Raw genomic sequence first — 17781 nt, forward strand, 5'->3', positions numbered from 1 at the left:
GAGCGACAACACATTGAACCTGTTCTTGGAGGACCAGCTCAGGGCTGGCTTTCCATGGAGTGCATATTGGGAAATGGTGGTGTAAAGAACTCCTTTGGTGGGACCTAAGTCTAGCCCTGCTGTCACCTCCTACCAGGGCTCCTGTTCATTTACAGCCAACCCTCATTTCCAAGAAAAAAGGCCGAATGAAACCCTGGCTCCTTTGAATAACAGGAAGAGAGCATTGTCCATTTATTAAAATAACATATAACACAAACTCAGTTACCACCCCATATGTCTGGGATAGGCACTGAAATATATAGCACATCGTCCCTGTGGTGCTACCCAGTCCTCCCAGCCAGGAAAGGAAGTGGGCAGCTGTATCCACCTGGCTTCCTTCCCCTCTTTCTGACAATTGCAGGTCACCCAATGACCAGGCATGATACAAAAGTTCCTTTACAAAAAGCACCAAATTGACATACAGATACAAGTATATACAAAAATCACATTTTAAAAATGTACAAAATATTCCATTTTGCACCAATGTAGAAAAGTGTCCTGTGTGATTGTTTCAAGCACATTTCTAATTCTGGTTCAGGGGCTGCTGGACGCAGCAGTGAGGGTCTTACCCTAGTCCCTCCTCTCTGAGCAGAGAGAAGACATTACCTCCCCATTGCCCCTCCAGGGGCCTAGACCCTGGGCCTGTCACCAAGGCCACTGGGCCCCTCCCCGCCCTCCCCAGTCTCTCTGCATCTCGAGGGGTGTCTCACTCATCCAGCTCCTTACTGATGTCCTGAAATAAAGAAAAAGACACAGAGGCACTTGGTGAGACAGGGACTCTGGAGGATCCAAGGCTTACCAAGCTACCGTTTATTCAAACAGGAGTTTGAATAAAACATCAAACTCCAATTATCTGCCTGATTGCTTCCTTTTAAAACCAAAATAGAATTTAGCTGCCCAAACATTATGGATTGTACATCAGTACAAAACTCCAAAAGGCTACCCTGTATTTTTCAACTGGATTGGGATTTAGTTGCAGTACCTATGGTTTGAAAAATAACTTTTGCAAGCATGTGCTAATTAGCAAACGTCTTTCCTATGCACCAGATACTGTGCTAAATGATTATCTTATTTACTACCCACTATAATCTTTTGACATCAGTACTGTTATGCCCCCATGCACAGATGAGTAGCCTGAGACTCAGAGAAACTGTGAGCTGTTGCAATTCAGAACCCAGCCTCAATCAAACTCTACCAGGCTGGTGAACTCACATGCCTACAGGGGGCCAGCAGATAACATGAATGAGTGAAGTAAGCAGTTTTGACAGTGGTGGGCTGGGCAAACTGGCAAGGGCATGTCTCATTTTTTTTCTTTGTTTGAGATGGAGTTTTGCTCTTTCACCCAGGCTGTAGTGAAGTGGCATGAACTCGGCTCACTGCAACCTCCGCCCCACTGGAGTTCAAGCGATTCTCCTGCCTCAGCCTCTCAAGCAGCTGGGATTATAGGCCCGCCAACACGCCTGGCTAATTTTTGTGTTTTTAGTAGAGATGGGATTTCCCCATGTTGGCCAGGCTGGTGTCAAACGCCTGACCTCAGGTGATCCACCCGCCTCAGCCTCCCAAAGTACTAGGATTACAAGTATTAGCCACTGCACCTGGCTGGTATGTACCCTTTCCTTTAAAGGGGAAAGTCACTGCCCAGAGCCATTGTTCTGGGACTACAGGGAAGTTCAAGTCCAGCATTGTTTGCTTTTTCTAAACTTTCACAAGTAGGTAAAAATGCAGATTCTTAGTTGAAATCTCCTTTTTCTTAACCCTTAAAAAAAGGCTGGGTGTCGTTGCTCACACCTGTAATCCCAGCACTTTGGGAGGCCAAGGCGGGCAGATCATGAGGTCAGGAGATTGAGACCATCCTTGCTAACATGGTGAAACCCCGTCTCTACTAAAACTACAAAAAATTAATTGGGCGTGGCGGCACACATCTGTAATCCCAGCTACTTGGGAGGCTGAGGCAGGAGAATAGCTTGAACTGGGCAGTGGAGGTTGCAATGTGCCGAGATCATACCACTGCACTCAAGCCTGGGTGACAGAGTGAGATTCCATCTCAAACAAACAAATATACAAATAAACAAACAAACCCTAATTTAAAAAATGTTAGCAATTAATTTTTTTTTTAAGAGACAGTGTAGCGCCCTCTGTTGCCTAGGCTGGAGGGCAGTGGTGCAATCATAGCTCACTGCAGCCTCGACCTTCTGGGCTTAAGCAATCTTCCAGCCTCAGCCTCCCAAGTAGCTAGGACTAAAAGTATGTACCCACCATGTCTGGCTAATCAAAAAATTTTTTAATAATAACCTGGGTGCAGGTGGGCTAATGCCGAAAATGGCGTTAGCCAAAAATTGTTTTTTGTAAAGATGAGGTCTTGCTGTGTTGACCAGGCTGGTCCCAAACTCCTGGCCTCAAGTGATCCTCCCAAAGTGCTGGGATTATAGGCATGTGACACCACACCCAGCCAGCAAAGAATTTTTTTTATTGAGACATAATCTCACTCTATCACCCAAGCTGGAGTGCAGTGGCACGATCTCAGCTCATTGCAACCTCCACCTCCTGGGTTCAAGGGATTCTCCTGCCTCAGCCTCCTGAGTAGCTGCTACTACAGGTGCCCACCAGCAAATCCGAATAATTTTTTGTATTTTTAGTAGAAATGGGGTTTTACTATGTTGGCCAGGCTGGCCTTGGCCTCCCAAAGTGCTGGAATTACAGGCGTGAGCCACTGTTTCTGGCCAGCAAGTAATTTTTTTTAAATTTAAACACAGTGCTCGCCAAACGAAACACCTCAATGGGCCCAACCTACCTCATGAGCCCCCGTATTTTCTTCTGCTGTGCTGTATTGATTTCCATCTAAGAAGATCATTTAGATGTGAAATGGGAGTATTTTACTATGAACAGTTTGGGGTTTTTTCCTCTCTAAGAGTAAGGAGAACAGGACATTACCTTAAAGCACATGCTGAGGGACAGGGCTCAGTATCATTCCCAATGTCTAACACAGCGTTTTGCGCATAGTAGGCGTCTCGTGTTGTGGAATGAGTGAAGGAATGAAGCAATGGAGGTAGATGAATGTCTTACCTTCTTCCTTCCCTTCTGTGGACTCTTCCTCTTCCTGACCTTCAGTGAACTCCTCCTCTTCCTCATCTGTGACAAAGAACACTTGTGTTCGGAGGGGCCTGGTTTCTTGAGGAGCTACTTGAAGAGGAACCCGGCAGGAGAGAGCACTGTCTAAACTCCTTCCCGCGCCCAGTCGAGGTCAAATGGCCACACAGAGACGGCAGTGGCCTGGGAGGTTATGGGCTTGCCAGACCCACACTGCACAGAGGCCCTGCTCCTGCAATCCGCTGCACTCTGTCCCAGGGAGCCAGGCTCAAGACATTTCCCTGCACCAGCAACAGCAGCTTCTATCACCTGCTCTGCCTGTGACCAGAGAGAGGACTCTGAGGAGGCAGGCTGTCCGCTTCTGCGCATTTCTCAGGTAGGCGGAAAAAAACACCTCCTCCATTCTCAGGGATCAGAGTCCTTGTCCCGTGGAAGCTGCTTAGCCTATGAGATCTGCTTGTTCAGCATCCCCTGTCCTGTTTTCCTCCCTCCTTACCCGGCAGAGGGGTGGACAGGCTGGGGGAGCACTTCTGGAGCCACCTCTGCTCCCTGAAGCTGAGCACCAGAGGGACAGTGACTGCGCTGTAACTCATGTCCCCGTTTCTTCATCCTGAGATGTCACCGGCAAGCTTTAACAGCAAACATCTCCCTTCTCCACTTCTCCCCTGAGCCACCTCTTTAATCTTTTGGAGCCCTGAAGGGGCCACCACAGAGACAGGACATTTGTCAAGAGTATCTCCAGGCTGAGATTGGTTGCTCACACCTGTAATCCCAGCACTTTGGGAGGCTGAGGCAGGCGGATCACCTGAGGTCAGGAGTTTGAGACCAGCCTGGCCAACATGGCGAAACACTGTCTCTACTGAAAATACAAAAAATTAGCTGGGCATCTTGGCGTGTGCCTGTAATCCCAGCTACTTGGGAGGCTGAGGCAGGAGAATCACTTGAACCCAGGAGGCGGAGGTTGCAGTGAGCGGAGATCACGCCATTGCACTCCAGCCTAGGTGACAAGAACAAAACACTGTCTCAAAAAAATAAAAATAAAAATAAAATAAAAAAGTATCTCCAAAATGACAACCAAACTTCTAGCCAAGTAACCAGGATCTGAGCATAACCCAGAGAGTTTTGCTGTTTAATCATTATCACAATGACTACTCCTAACAGCAGTTTCTGAGTACTTACTATGTGCCAAGCAGTGTGCTAAGTGTTAAATCTGCACTGTCTTATAAAATCCACACTAGAGTTTTGCAAGCCAAGTGGCTCTCAGTAGAATCTGCATGGGTTACTTCCTAGCTGTGTGGCCTTGAACAAGGGGCTTACCCTCTCTGAGATTTAAGTTCCCTCAGCTCCGAAATAGAGATAACAGAACCTATCCCATAAAGTTGTGTTAAATGATAAAACTTAGGTTAAGCGCTTAGTGCCTAGGACATACAGAATGTTCATTAACTGGTAACTGTTGGTACTCTCCTCATTTTACTTGTGGGGAAACTGAGGCTCAGGGAGATTATGAAGGCCAGTGCAGGTCTTCACAATGTTATGTTCATACCATACGATCCAGTCTTGAATATCTTAGCTTAGGGAAGCTGACAGTGGAGTAACAGTGGATGTCCCCAAGTCCCTTGGTATCTCTGCTTTGGGCTGTATTTTGTCCTTACCTATGAACGAGGTATATCTGAGGCTCTGAAAACAGGCTTAGCACCAGATATCGAGGGTTTGCAGGAGAGCGACACACGACACATGAGGTGCCGAGAAGCTCTTCTTTGTCTAACGCCAGCCCATTTACACTTCTTCCTTATTCCTGCACCCTTCCCCTTTCCCCCAACCTCAGCTGGTCATTGGAGCACCACCTCTCGGACCAACACAATGGTCAGCAATGTGGGATCTGCCCTCTCTTTCTCTGTTGCCTTTGAGCTGTGTTTCCCCTTGAGCTATGTGACCTTCAGCAAATTAACATATTTGTTTCCATTCAGTTTCTTCATTTCCCTTGTTATTTCCACCCTTGTTATTGTTATGGTTGCATCGTTACAATTATTTTATTTTATTATTATTTTTGAGACCAAGTCTCACTCTATCACCAGGCTGGAGTGCAGCGGCGCGATCTCAGCTCACTGCAACCTCTGCCTCCCTGGTTCAAGCAACTCTCCTGCCTTAGCCTCCTGAGTAGCTGGGATTACCGGCATGGGCCACCATGCCCAGCAAATTTTTTTTTTTTTGAGACGGAGTTTCCCTCTTGTCACCCAGGCTGGAGTCCAATGGCACCATCTTGGCTCACTGCAACCTCTGCCTCCCAAGTTCAAGCAACTCTCCTGCCTCAGCCTCCTGAGTAGCTGGGATTACAGGTGCCTGCCACCACACCTGGATAATTTTTTTTTTTGCATTTTTAGTGCAGACGGGGTTTTATCAGGTTAGCCAAGCTGATCTCGAATTCCAGACCTCAGATGATCCACCCACCTCGGCCTCCCAAAATGCTGGGATTACAAGCGTGAGCCACCACACCCAGCCTCCTGCTAATTTTGTTTGTATTTTTCATAGAGACAGCGTTTTACCATGTTGGCTAGGATGGTCTCGATTCTCTTGACCTCGTGATCCACCTGCCTCAGCCTCCCAAAGTGCTGGGATTACAGGCGTGAGCCACTGCCTGGCCCACATTGTTACAATTATTATAGGCACTCTATGGGAGGGTAATTATAAACAGAAATGAGGATGTAATGTTGATAAATTAAAGTGCCTGAGTGTCATAGGTCATGGCATTAAGAAGCTGAAGCTAAGATTACCTTTAGGTAATAGCTAGCACCTCTCCAGTACTCTACAGGACTTTTCTGCATCGATATCCGATTCTTTTTGCAACAGCACCATGAGTTGGTCATTAGTAGAGGGCTTGTTTTTAACCTGATTTTTTAAATTAGAAAATAAAACTCAGGCAGAAGGGGGCCTGCCAAAGGTCACACAGATAATAAACACGTGGCAAAACCGGGATTTTAAACTCAAGACTGTCTGATTCCAGAGGCCACCTTATTTCTACTGCCCCAAGAGGCCTCCCTGCCATGGATCCATATGTAATTTATGGAGCAGAAATTCTGCACCAGCCACTGTGCTAGCTCTGGGCTCATCTAGAAGTTGGCTATATGAATTTTTTTTTGAGACGGAGTCTGGCTCTGTTGCCCAGGCTAGAGTGCAGTGGCACGATCTTGGCTCACTGCAACCCCTACCTCCTGGATTCAAGTGATTCTCCTGCATCGGTTTCCTGAATAGCTGGAATTACAGGCACGTGCCACCACGTCTGCCTAATTTTTGTATTTTTAGTAGAGGAGGTTTCACCATGTTGGCCAGGCTGGTCTCAAACTCCTGACCTCAAGTGGTCCATCTGTCTTGGACTCCCAAAGTGCTGGGATTACAGGCGTGAGCCACCACAGCCAGCCTCACAGAAGTTGGCTATATGAATTTGATTGATATCTGGGGATGTTTATTAGTGAATCTGCCTCCCCATGGGGTTCAGTGGAAGAGATGCTGGTTTCCAGGGATCAGGAAGGCAAATAGACAAGTGGCACCACCACCTCCTTTACCTGTCCCAAAGTCGATGGCTCTCAGGGCGTCTGCTATGTACTCTAAATCCAAAGTAAAGCAGTCCATGTTCTCAAAGCCCTGCTCTGTCTTCCCCAACTGGCAGCCCTTGGAAGCTTCCACAATGCTGTGGGGGAGACATAGAGAGAGGCTGGGTGAGATCTCTGGGGCTCAGCGCAGGGAGGAGAGGGCACATGCCTTGCCCACGCCCAGGCCTTCCACCCTGAGGCTCCCCTGGAGGGATGGAGTATTTCCTCTCAAATCTCAAGCACAATGAGTGGTCCCAAAAGTCAGGGATGCAGAAGGTCAGGGAAGCCAGCCTGGAGCGAGACCCTCCAGCAGACCTAATGCTCAGGACAAGGCTTTCTGGACAGAGGCAATGCTGGGAACTGGGGGCTTAGATCATAGCCTCTGGGGAGATACTGACCTTTTGATGAGTTGCTTGGCAGTCTGCAGGGGGAGAGAGAACAAAGGGTTAGGACTACAGAAGCGGACTCCAGGAAATCAGCAAAACCAGCGACTGGGTGTTGTAGTTGGACATTTGGTGCCCTACCCTAGCCAAGTTGTGACCTGCTCCCCACCCCAAACTGAGCAGAATTTGACTTTTCTCTCTGTCCATGGTCTGCACAGGACTTGGTCATCACCCTAGGACCCTCCCATTGTCTTGGCAGGAAGCTTAGACTCTGGGGGTATCAATCCAAACACTCTGAAACCCTGAACTCCCCAATCCTAACCACCTTTTCATACCTAATGTCTAGCACAAAGCCTGGCCCACAGTAGAAGCTTAGAAAATGTTTATTGAACTGAACTGTGAAGACTGTTCTTTTATTTTTTTAAAGATGGGGTTTCACCATATTAGTCAGGCTGGTCTCAAACTGCAAACCTCAGGTGATCCACCCACCTCGGCCTCCCAAAGTGCTGGGATTACAGGTGTGAGCCACCGTGCACGGCCTGAACTGTGAAGTCTTACAACTGAGACTTTTCTGTCCTCCCCAACAAGCTCTTTGAGGGCAGGGCTGTGTCTGGTTTATCTCCTTGTCCTCTACTCTGTGCCTGGCCTACAGTAGGGGCTCAATTAATAGTCTGTAGATGGGACACTATTTGCAGCTTACAAAGTCATTTCATAAACATCCTCTGATCATTCTAAAATCAGTAAGAGGAAGGTAGGGGTGTCACATGCCCATTTTCTCATACAAATGAGAAAAGTGAGGGGTTTAAATGACTTTTCCAAGGGTCCATGGGTTGTCAGTAGAGAAGCCTAACTGGAAACTTAGAGCTGTAGAGTTGAACTGACTCCACCCAGACCCTTCTAGTCCTGCTCACCAAGAGGAAGGTGGCTCCCCCAGGCTCGTCCAGGGACTGGATGGCAGTCTCCACCAGCTTCGTGGACTTGTCGAGCTGCTCCTGGTACTGCTGGATGAGGGCCTCAATGAAGCTGAGCTTTTCTTCCTGCTCCTGAGTGATCCGCTGCAGCAACTCACTTTTCTTCTCATCCAGGATGGCGTACAGTGTGTCAAACTTCTGGCTCAGCTCTTCCTTTACCTGGTGACTGTTCTCCTGAAGACAGAAGTCTTGCAGTCACATTCTGTAGGGTCCTTACTCCCTGCCCCCTACACTCCCTTCCTGGGACAGTAGCAAGCAATTTTGAAAGCTAGAAGAGATTTCATTACATACATCCCCACATTACAGAAGATTAAACAAAGGCTTAACAAGAAGAAAACACTCATCTGGCCTCACAGCTACTTAGTACACCAGTGATATTTGGAGGCTAATGCCTTGAAATACAGCTAGCCCCTTCTTCCAAAACAGGCCCTAGGGTCACATGACATAACATGTTCTGCCTTGTTACTGCACCCTTCCCCTGTCCCCCAACCTCAGCTGGTCATTGGAGCACCACCTCTCAGACCAGTGCAACAGTCAGCAATGTGGGATCTACCTTCTCTTCCTCTGTTGCCTTTTTTTTTTCTTTTTTTGAGATGGAGTCTTGCTCTGTCACCCACGCTGAGTGCAGTGGCACAATCTCAGCTCACTGCAACCTCCGCCTCCCAGGTTCAAGTGATTCTCCTGACTCAGCCTCCCGAGTAGTTGGGATTACAGGTGCATGCCACCACAGCCAGCTAATTTTTTGTATTTTTAGTAGAGATGGGGTTTCACTGTGTTAGCCAGGATGGTCTCAATCTCCTGACCTCATGTTGCACCTGCCTTGGCCTCCCAAAGTGCTGGGATTACAGGTGTGAGCCACCCCACCTGGCTTTCTTTTGTCTTTTAGCTGTGTTTCCCTTCTAGTTGTGTGACCTTCAGCAAATTAATGTATTTGCTTCCATTCAGTTTCCTGGGCCTCACATATGTCCCAGGTCACACTCTTCCCTCCCTTTTAGGATCAAGACTGGATTTGGGAAGCTCTGCATCATTTGTTCCTAAGAGAGGTGGAAAAACAGCTCCTTTCCTATACGCTTCTCAGTGGAAGCTCCCTTCTCTCTGTCACAGATGTTACAGCTTAGTTCTTTTCTGTAAAGTGCTTGTGACAATCGCATCTCATCAGACTGGGAGCATCTTGTGGGTGATCACAACGTTCCCCTCCTTCCTACCCGTCACCTGACTCTTCATCCACTAGCAATTATCATGACCCCTTTCCTTCATCTCATCTCCAGGTCCCTACCCAAGTGAACATGGAAAATCATGGAAGCTTTTTTCAGGGATAGAAAGTTCCTTTCTGCCCTCAGTAGTCTCACTACTCAGAGTGTGGTCCATGGACCCAGCAGCTTGGACAAATCCTGGGAACTGGCTAGAAATGCAACTGTTTTTCCTCATTCCAAACTGATTCAATGAGAACCTGAATTTCAGCAGGATCCTAGGGTGATTTTCTTGCATTTTAAAGTTTGGGAAGTGTTGGTCTATAGCACACTGAAGAACTGTGCTCTGAAAGTAATTTGTGTTGAACAAATACTGAGAATGATTGGTGGGACACTCCCTGAGGTCAGGGACCACGCCTATCTCACTCATTCCTCCATTGCCCACATCTCGGGTGGGGCCAGACACACAGCTGTGCTTAAGAAGCATTTGCTGAGAGAGTGGATGATGGATTAGTTTCTCCCCTGCCATCCCTACTTGGCCACCCCAGGCTCCAGGCCTCAACCTTTAGCCACAACCCATGGGTGAGCCTTCCCCAGAGACCAGCCTGCTCTGGAACTTCCAGGAAGGGCTATTCTGTCCCCTCACCTTGGTCACTCGACAGGACTCCTCCAGTTGAGTGATGATGGTCTGCACGCGGTCATTCCCCGCCACCAACATGGAGATACAGTTATTCAGCTCAGTCTAGATGGAGGTGTGGGGGTCAGGAGAGGAGAGATACAAATAAATAGCCTCAGGGCCTACCCACTGGGGCAAGGCAGCAACATGGCTCCCTTTCTCCACTCCCTGCTAGAAAGAGCCTCCGGTAGGGATCTGGCCCCTCTTTTGGGTACAGCTCAGCTCCAGAGCAGAGGATGTTAGAAAGATACTGCATCCCTTATTTTACAGATGAGGCCAAGAGCAGGCAAGTGAGCTGCCCAAAATACACAGCAAGGAACTGGCAGAGGAGGTGCTTGTTACCAAGAAAGAAGGGACAAAGAAAAGAAATAGAGTTGGAGACTTCTAGGATAGAGAGACCAAGGGAAGAGTGGGAAGTGGGGAAAAGAGAGCATGGAAAACAGGGGGCTGTGGCTTACTGCACGGACAGGGCGGTGGGTCCCCACAGGCCCAGGGGCCCAGGAAGAGGGTTCTAAGCTGCCCCCTGCTGCAAGGAAAGATGAAGTCTAGGAGAAGAGGTGAGAGGCATGGGAAGAGTATCTGGAGGGTGGAGGAGCCGTGGCCCGAGAGGACCCGGGTGGCCTGGCCAGGGCATCTGACCGCTCCCTTGTGGCCACACCCAGGTGCTCTTGAGTGGCTCTAAGTATAACCATGAGCTCAGCTGCCTCCCATGAGCTCAGGAAGGCCAGGGCTGTTGTTCCTGTGGTCTGGGAAGTCCCTCCAGAGGGACTATTCCTAAAAGGCCGGATCAGCAGATCTACAGGTATCAAATCTGCCTCCTGAATCATCAGACTGTGCCCAGCAGGCCCAGGCTAGGGGTAAAAGTGGCTGGAGCCAGTACCTTTTGTCCCTGGAAGACACTCTGCAGTGGGGCCACCTCGCAGGCCTTATGGATCCCAAACACCTTGCACATGGAGCAGGTGGGCACCTCACATGTGAGACAGTAGATGTTGATTTTCTCATCTTCGTGCTCCTTGCACATGGGGTGACTTCCCTTCTGCAGCGGCCGACTGCAGTGGAGAACAGTCTCAAGTCATGGGGGTCCTGCGTCCCTGTCTTCTCCCTAGCTCTGCTGCACCAGTTGCAGCAACTGGGGAGGCTGAGGCAGGAAGATTGCTCAGCCCAGGAGTTCAAGGCTGCAGTGTGTCTGTGAATTGCCAGATTTATGCCCTGGGCTCTCAGTGTTTGGCTGCCCTAAAATCTTTTCATCCTCTGGGGACCAAGGACTTGGGAAGCCAATGACACCAAATCTGTCCCCACATCCTAAGATGGAGTTAGCCTGAGGCTCTGCCAGTGCAAAGGACACAGAAAGGGCCATAGAATTCCAGAGAGTCAGACCTGGAGACATTTTAGAGAAGAGGAAACTGGCCTCCAGAAAAAGTGAATTGACTTGTCCAAGGTCATGGAGCAAGTAAGGGCAGAGGAGGCTAGAGTTCAGTTGCTCTAATTATAGTCACCATAGCTTTGGTTACTGCAGGCTGGGCTCTGAGCTAAGAAATTTATACTGATGGCCTCATTTAATTCTATATTTAATCCACTAGACTGTAACCTCCATCAAGGCAGGGAAACTTGCCTGTTTTCTTCACCCCCTGAGCCTACACTGTACAGTGTCTGCATAGAGGAGGTGGTAATTAAACAAAGGTAGAAAGAATAAATCAGTAAGGCCAGGTGCAGTGGCTCATGCCTGTAATCCCAGCACTTTGGGAGCCCGAGGTGGGTGGATCACTCAAGGTCAGGAGTTCTAGACCGGCCTGAAAAATATGATGAAACTCCATCTCTACTAAAAATACAAAAATTAGCTGGGTGTGGTGGTATGCACCTGTAATCCCAGCTACTTGGGAGGCTGAGGCAGGAGAATCATTTGATCTGGGGAGGCAGAGGTTGCAGTGAGCTGAGATTGTGCCATTGCATTCCAGCCTGGGCAACAAGAGAGAAACTCCATCTCAAAAAAAAAAAAAAAGAAGAAGAAGAAATCAATAACTAGCATAAGAGTCAGTTCACCATCTTGAATTTCTTAAGACTCTCCATGCCGGGCACGGTGGCTCATACCTGTAATCCCAGCACTTCCCACCTCAGCCTTTCCCATCTCAGCCTCCCAAAGTGCTGGGATTACAGGCGTAATCCACTGCACCCAGCCTTTTTTTTTTTTTTTTTTTTTGAGACAGGGTCTCACCATATTGTCCAGGCTGGAGTGCAGCAGTGATTCACAGACACACTGCAGCTTCGAACTCCTAGGCTGAGCAATCCTCCTGCCTCAGCCTCCCCAGTAGCTGCAACTAGTGCATACCACCATGCCTGGTGTAGATTCGATTCTTTGAGTCTTCCATCCCCAGCTAGACCATACACTCATTGAGAGCCAACAGCACCTCTGATTCCCAGCTCCTAACAGAACAGGCACCTCGCAAATGTCAAATGGTGACTGTCCCCAACAGTGTCAGTGCCTCATTTCCAAACAGCCTTACGTGACTGATCACACCCTGGGCTTTATTGTCCTCTCAAGTTCTTAAAGAAGCCCCTTTCCAGGCTTGTCTTGTTGCATCTTTTACCCCAGAGTCCCTATGCTGGCAGGGGTCTTTCTTTGCCACCTGCCTCCATCCCCTAATGAAGGGATGGCAGGGAGTGCAGAGGTGAGGCAAGATAGGCTAAGATTGGTGCAGAATTGACTTTATTATTCCTGTAATGATCAACAATATGCTTGCATTTTGTAGTGTTGAGCTGTAGCAACATGAGAGGCAATCTAGCACAGCAGTTAAGAATATTCGAGTGGGTGGCATTGGAGAAATTTAAAAAAAAAGAAAAAGAAAAGACGCCTGTAATCCCAGCACTTTGGGAGGCTGAGGTGGGCGGATCACCTGAGGTCAGAAGTTCAAGACCAGCCTGGCCAACATGGTGAAATCCCGTCTCTACTAAAAATACAAAAATTAGCTGGGTGTGGTGATGCACATCTGTAATCCCAGCACTTTGCAAGGCTGAGGCAGGTGGATCACCTGAGGTGAGGAATTTGAGACCATCCTGGCCGACGTGGTGAAACCCTGTCTATACTAAAAATACAAAAATTAGCTGGGCATGTTGGTGCGCACCTGTAGTCCCAGCTACCTGGGAGACTGAGACAGGAGAATCGCTTGAACATGGGAGGTGGAGGTTGCAGTGAGCCAAGATCACACCACTGCACTCTAACCTGGGTGACAAAGCAAGACTCTGCCTCAAAAAAAAAAAGAATATTCTCATACCCTCTCTCTCTTAGTTTTACCACTCGCTGGCTGTGTGGCCTTGGACAAATCTCTGATCGTCTCTGAGCTCCCATTTCCTCATGGTAAAATGGAGATGAGAACGCCTTCCAGGGTTACTATGAGAGACAGATGGGGACAATGCCTGAAAGTCCTTAGTGCAGTGCCTGCACATAGTAGGTACCCAATTCATAGCTGATATATTAACATTTTTCCATTAATATCTTATTTGACAGCCACAGTAACAGATCTTACTGTCTGTTTCTATTTGCAGACAGAGGAAATGAAGCTCCAGAGGCTTACCCAAGATCGTACAGTACATTAGTCACAGAGGCTGACTTGCAAGCACAGTTCCCCAGGCCAGGGTTTTTTCACCTGAGACCTGGTCTGTCACCTTCCCTTGGACTGGGCACTGCCTGCCGGCAGATGCTTGGAGAATGTTTTGGACCATAAAGGCTGTGAAGTCAGCACTCCTGGAGTCTTACCAGCATGTCCTGATTTGTAAAGATCTTCCCTGTAGCTGTGTCTCTCTCACTGGCACCCAGGCCGGAGTGCAGTAGCATGATCATGGCTCTGCAGCCTTGACTCCCTGGCTCAACAATTCTCCTAGTAGCTGGGACTACAGGCATGCCCCACCACACTCAGCTGGTTTTTAATTTTTGTAGAAACAGGATCTCATTATGTTGCCATGACTGGTCTTGAACTCCTGGCCTCAATCTGTCATCCCACCTTGGCCTCCCAGAGTGTTGGGATTACAGGTGTGAGCCACCACGCCTGGCCTTCTCTCCCCAGTTTGAGGCCAACACGGTACAACTTCCACCTCTCACACAGTTTGCCTGTGAATGAGCTGCTATTTTATTACATGGAGACTCAGAGCTAGATTGACTGGGTTAACTCCTGGCTCTTTCACTTCCCAGCTGGGAAACCTTAGCTAATTGACTTCACCTTTTTAGCCTCAGTTTCTCATCTGTGAAATGAGGATAATAGAGTCATGCCTGATCCACAGAATGATTGGGAGGTGCTAAGATGAAGCCTTCCCAGTGCCTGGAACTCTTCCTCCTGGCACACGGGAGAGTAGTCATTGCTATCCTTATGGACAACCTGGCTGTTTCCCACTGGGCACTTTCTCTGCTGACCAGAGCCACTAGCTGGCCCCAGGGCTTTTCTTTCCCTCCCACATCTCAACTTTCCCTGAGTCTCTGTCTTAGTCTCTCCTGGAAGGGCAGCCTCATGTCTGGGTCCCTTCCCATCCACTGAGTGATCTGAGAGCCAGGTTGGGGTGTATGGGTCTCCAATCCTGTCTCTGAACTGGCTTGTGTAACTAGTCCAGCTAGGGGCCTGGATCCTGAGCAGATGAAGGAGGGGGAAGGAGCCTGGGGGAGCTGGGCACAGCATGGCTGGGAAGGAGGATGGACCCCCAGCAGGCATGAGAACCGACCTGGAGCACTCCTGTTTGTAGATGTCGATGATGTTCTCCACCAGCAGGTTCCTCTGCAGGCCATACACTCCGTGACGATCCATGATCACCTCGTGGCGGCAGGTGGGGCAGCGGAAACGGCCTCCAGACATGGACACTGAGCTGCCCCGGCTGGTCCAGTAGGGATTTGATGCCTGCAGGTGGCAAAGGTCAAGGTGAGGTCTGGGGTCCCTCCTCAGCCTTTTCCTTTTCTAATCTCCTCTTACCCTTTCCTCTACCTATCTCAACCACTCTGGTCAAATCTGAGGACCTGGAGCTCGGCAGGCTGCAGTGAGAACCAGTCCTCACACATGGAACATCTGAGAAGCAGCTAAGCAATTATCAGGACGGGGAGGCAGCAGACCTGGGTTAAAGTCGCATTTATTCTCCGAGTGATTTTGGGCAAGCAACCTTATCTCTCTAAGCCTCAGTTTGCCCACTTATGAAGTGGGTATTAGAATTACAGCAAGCTCCTAGGGCTGCTACTATTAAGATAAAATTGTGAAAATTTACACATTTTGTAAAGTGCCCCTGGGGAACCGCGCATCCTGCTACCTAGCCAGGACACCTGCCCCCTTCCTTTCTTGGGGAGTTAAAGCCCCTTCTGCTCCCATATTGTAGGGAACAGCCTCGAAAGGAAAGAAGCCTCTACTGCCCACTGCCTCCTTGACACCCTCCTCCCAAAGCTCTGGGCCTCTTGCCACCAGGAGCTGGCTCCAGCCCCACGGGTCTGGTTTCTCTCTCCTGTCCCCTGCCTCCCCCGCTTATCACTTGAGGCATTTGACTCTTGATTGGAGAGTCAACAGCAGTGCTCAGGGTAGGGGTGGAGGAGCTATGGGCAGGGTGGGGAGGGGAAACATGCGTCATGGAGAAGGACGGTGACAGCCAGAGCTGCCTCCCAGCCCCTCTCAACCCTGTCCAGAGGCCTCTGTAAGGGTTCACTTCCAAGGGGAAAGAGCCCATCCCGCTTGGAAGGCTAAGCATGAAGAAGGGTTTCATCACAGGTAAGCTGAGCAGCCACCTGAGGCCCCCAGATGAGACTGCCCCTGGCACTGACCTGGAAGATGTCGTTGGCACACTTCCGGCACAGGTTGTGCTGGCACGGCAAGATGACCACTGGCTTGGTAAACATCTCGAGGCAGATAGGGCAGATCAGCTGCTTCTCCAAGTTCTCCATGGGGTTCCCATCCTGGATCAGGCTCGACTTATAATCCATTCTGTGGGTCAGAGTGAGAGCCGCACCTAGTTGCCTCCTCTACTGACTTCGCTCTAAGTAGACCTGGGCGGGGGTCTTGCCTTTGTCAGGAAACACTGTGTCGGATCCTGTTGGCTTCCTTCTCCTGGTGCCCGAATTCTGTCTTAGTCTGAGGCCCCTCTGATATTTATAGCTGGATCTTGGTCACATGAGCCCCAGGAGCAGACCAGCTGAGCATTCCGATGCCAAGCGGCTGGTGGGGCTTGAGTTTCCTCCAGACCTGAAAGACTGGCCCTCTCAAATCACATGCAAGGATGAGCAATCACTGTTCTGCTGGGACGGGGGTCATAAACAAGAACAGCTTGTTCAGAGGCAGGCTTAGGGGAAGACTGGGTACCCAGAGCTTCCTCCAGAAATTGGTCTCCCCCCGGCACCAGGCTAGTGGGTCAGGGATGGGACCCAACAAGTGAGCCACTGGGATTCAAGGGGTTAATAGCCAGTGCCCCCTCATTGACCTAAATCAGTTCCATCCCCTCCTCTGGAGTCCTGGGCAGCTCCTAGATGGAGGGGTCAGGCAGCCCCTCTGTATCCCTCTGCATCAGACCTCAGCACAGCATTTTGCTGGGTAGCAATGGTAGCGACCTCCCCCAGCCCATCCTGCATCCCTCAGCCACTTATTTCACTTAGTGCTGAAATGCAGTCCAGGCCCCTTGTCTTATAGATTTTGAAATGGGACTAGAGAAGAAAAGGATTATATTCAAAGTCAGTTAGAAAGTAAGTGGCAGCCGGGCGTGATGGCTCACATCTGCACCACTGCACTCCAGCCTGGGTGATAAGAGCAAGACTCTGTCTCAAAAAAAAAAAAAGTAAGTGGCAAAGCCAGGAATATTATTCATTTATCAGACATTTTTCTGAGTACTAGTGTATATCAGGCAACTAATATACATTATAGGGTGACAGATGGATGAGTGATTGGTTTCCCTGCCCTGAGAAACTCACACCCCAGGAAGGGAGATAGAAAGGAAAAACCCTCATGCGGTGCCACAAATCCCTGCCTGGACACTTAGAAGTTAGCCAGAGGGGGCCGGGCACAGTGGCTCACCCTTGTAATCCTAGCACTTTGGGAGGCTGAGGCAGGTGGATCACCTGAGGTCAGGAGTTCGAGACTAGCCAACATGGTGAAACCCCATCTCTACCAAAAAAATATAAAAATTAGCCAGGCATGGTGGCACATGCCAGTAATCCCAGCTACTTGGGAGGCTGAGGCAGAAGAATTGCCTGAACTGGGGAGATGGATATTGCAGTGAGCTGAGATCACCGCACTGCACTTCAGCCTGGGGAACAGAGCAAGACTTTGTCTCAAAAAAAAAAAAAAAAAAAAGTTAGCCAGAGGCTTTCCTTAGCTCTCTGCACATATTTTAACTTTTCTCCATGTTTCTAGGATATCTTCCATGTTGGCATGTAGGAAAAGATGGCCAGGGGCAGACCTGTGTTACTTAAATGATTACAAGCTTGTTTTGTTTTTTATACACTGAGATTTGTGCCATGGATCAAATACTGAATTAAGAAAACTCCAAACTATGGTGCAGTAAAATAAAAGCAGAGATCAAGTGGTAGCAGGAGGCCTATGGTGAAGACCATCTGAGAGCGCTTTAAACCGTGGTATGCTGCAGTGTGGTTGCAGGGCAGGAAAGCCGCTTTGGTCCCACATCTCTTCCCAACGTAGAGTCTGTGTGAGGGTCTTGTAAAGAGGGCTTGTGCAAAAACTCTAGGAAGGAATGAGACCTTTGCTCACAAGACTCGGGAGGGTCTTTGCAGATGGGAGCTTGCGTGGCAGGAAGGCTTTCCAGGGCAGGTATCACCAGAATGCCACAGGCTCTACCTAGGTTCTCAAAATAAGGAGTAATTTTGATTGCTCTGTGTTTGCAATG

The 17781-nt window shown here is 49.1% G+C and overlaps 1 protein-coding gene across 1 annotated transcript; it reads right to left on the bottom strand.

Moving 5' to 3' along the window:
• Window positions 1-201: 201 nt before the first annotated feature.
• Window positions 202-16011, bottom strand: TRIM63 (tripartite motif containing 63). Its single transcript, XM_009000691.5, has 9 exons — window positions 15713-16011; window positions 14638-14810; window positions 10814-10982; window positions 9904-9999; window positions 8008-8241; window positions 7112-7134; window positions 6687-6811; window positions 3103-3168; window positions 202-772 (listed from the first exon to the last, which is right to left on the bottom strand). The coding sequence occupies exons 1-9, from the start codon at window positions 15869-15871 to the stop codon at window positions 762-764; spliced, it is 1056 nt and encodes a 351-aa protein (XP_008998939.1). The 5' UTR covers window positions 15872-16011; the 3' UTR covers window positions 202-761.
• Between the last annotated feature and the right edge of the window lie 1770 nt (window positions 16012-17781).

The sequence above is a fragment of the Callithrix jacchus genome, chromosome 7, assembly GCF_049354715.1.
Source record: "Callithrix jacchus isolate 240 chromosome 7, calJac240_pri, whole genome shotgun sequence".
Classification (NCBI taxonomy): Eukaryota; Metazoa; Chordata; class Mammalia; order Primates; family Cebidae; genus Callithrix; species Callithrix jacchus.

Coding starts and splice junctions, on each gene's coding strand:
- TRIM63 (XM_009000691.5), bottom strand. CDS start 15,871: ATGGATTATAAGTCGAGCCTGATCCAGGATGGGAACCCCATGGAGAAC. Junction 8,242..9,903: donor AGTCCTGTCGAGTGACCAAG/GTGAGGGGACAG, acceptor TTCTGTCTTCAG/GAGAACAGTCACCAGGTAAA. Junction 7,135..8,007: donor GGGGAGCCACCTTCCTCTTG/GTGAGCAGGACT, acceptor CTCCCCCTGCAG/ACTGCCAAGCAACTCATCAA.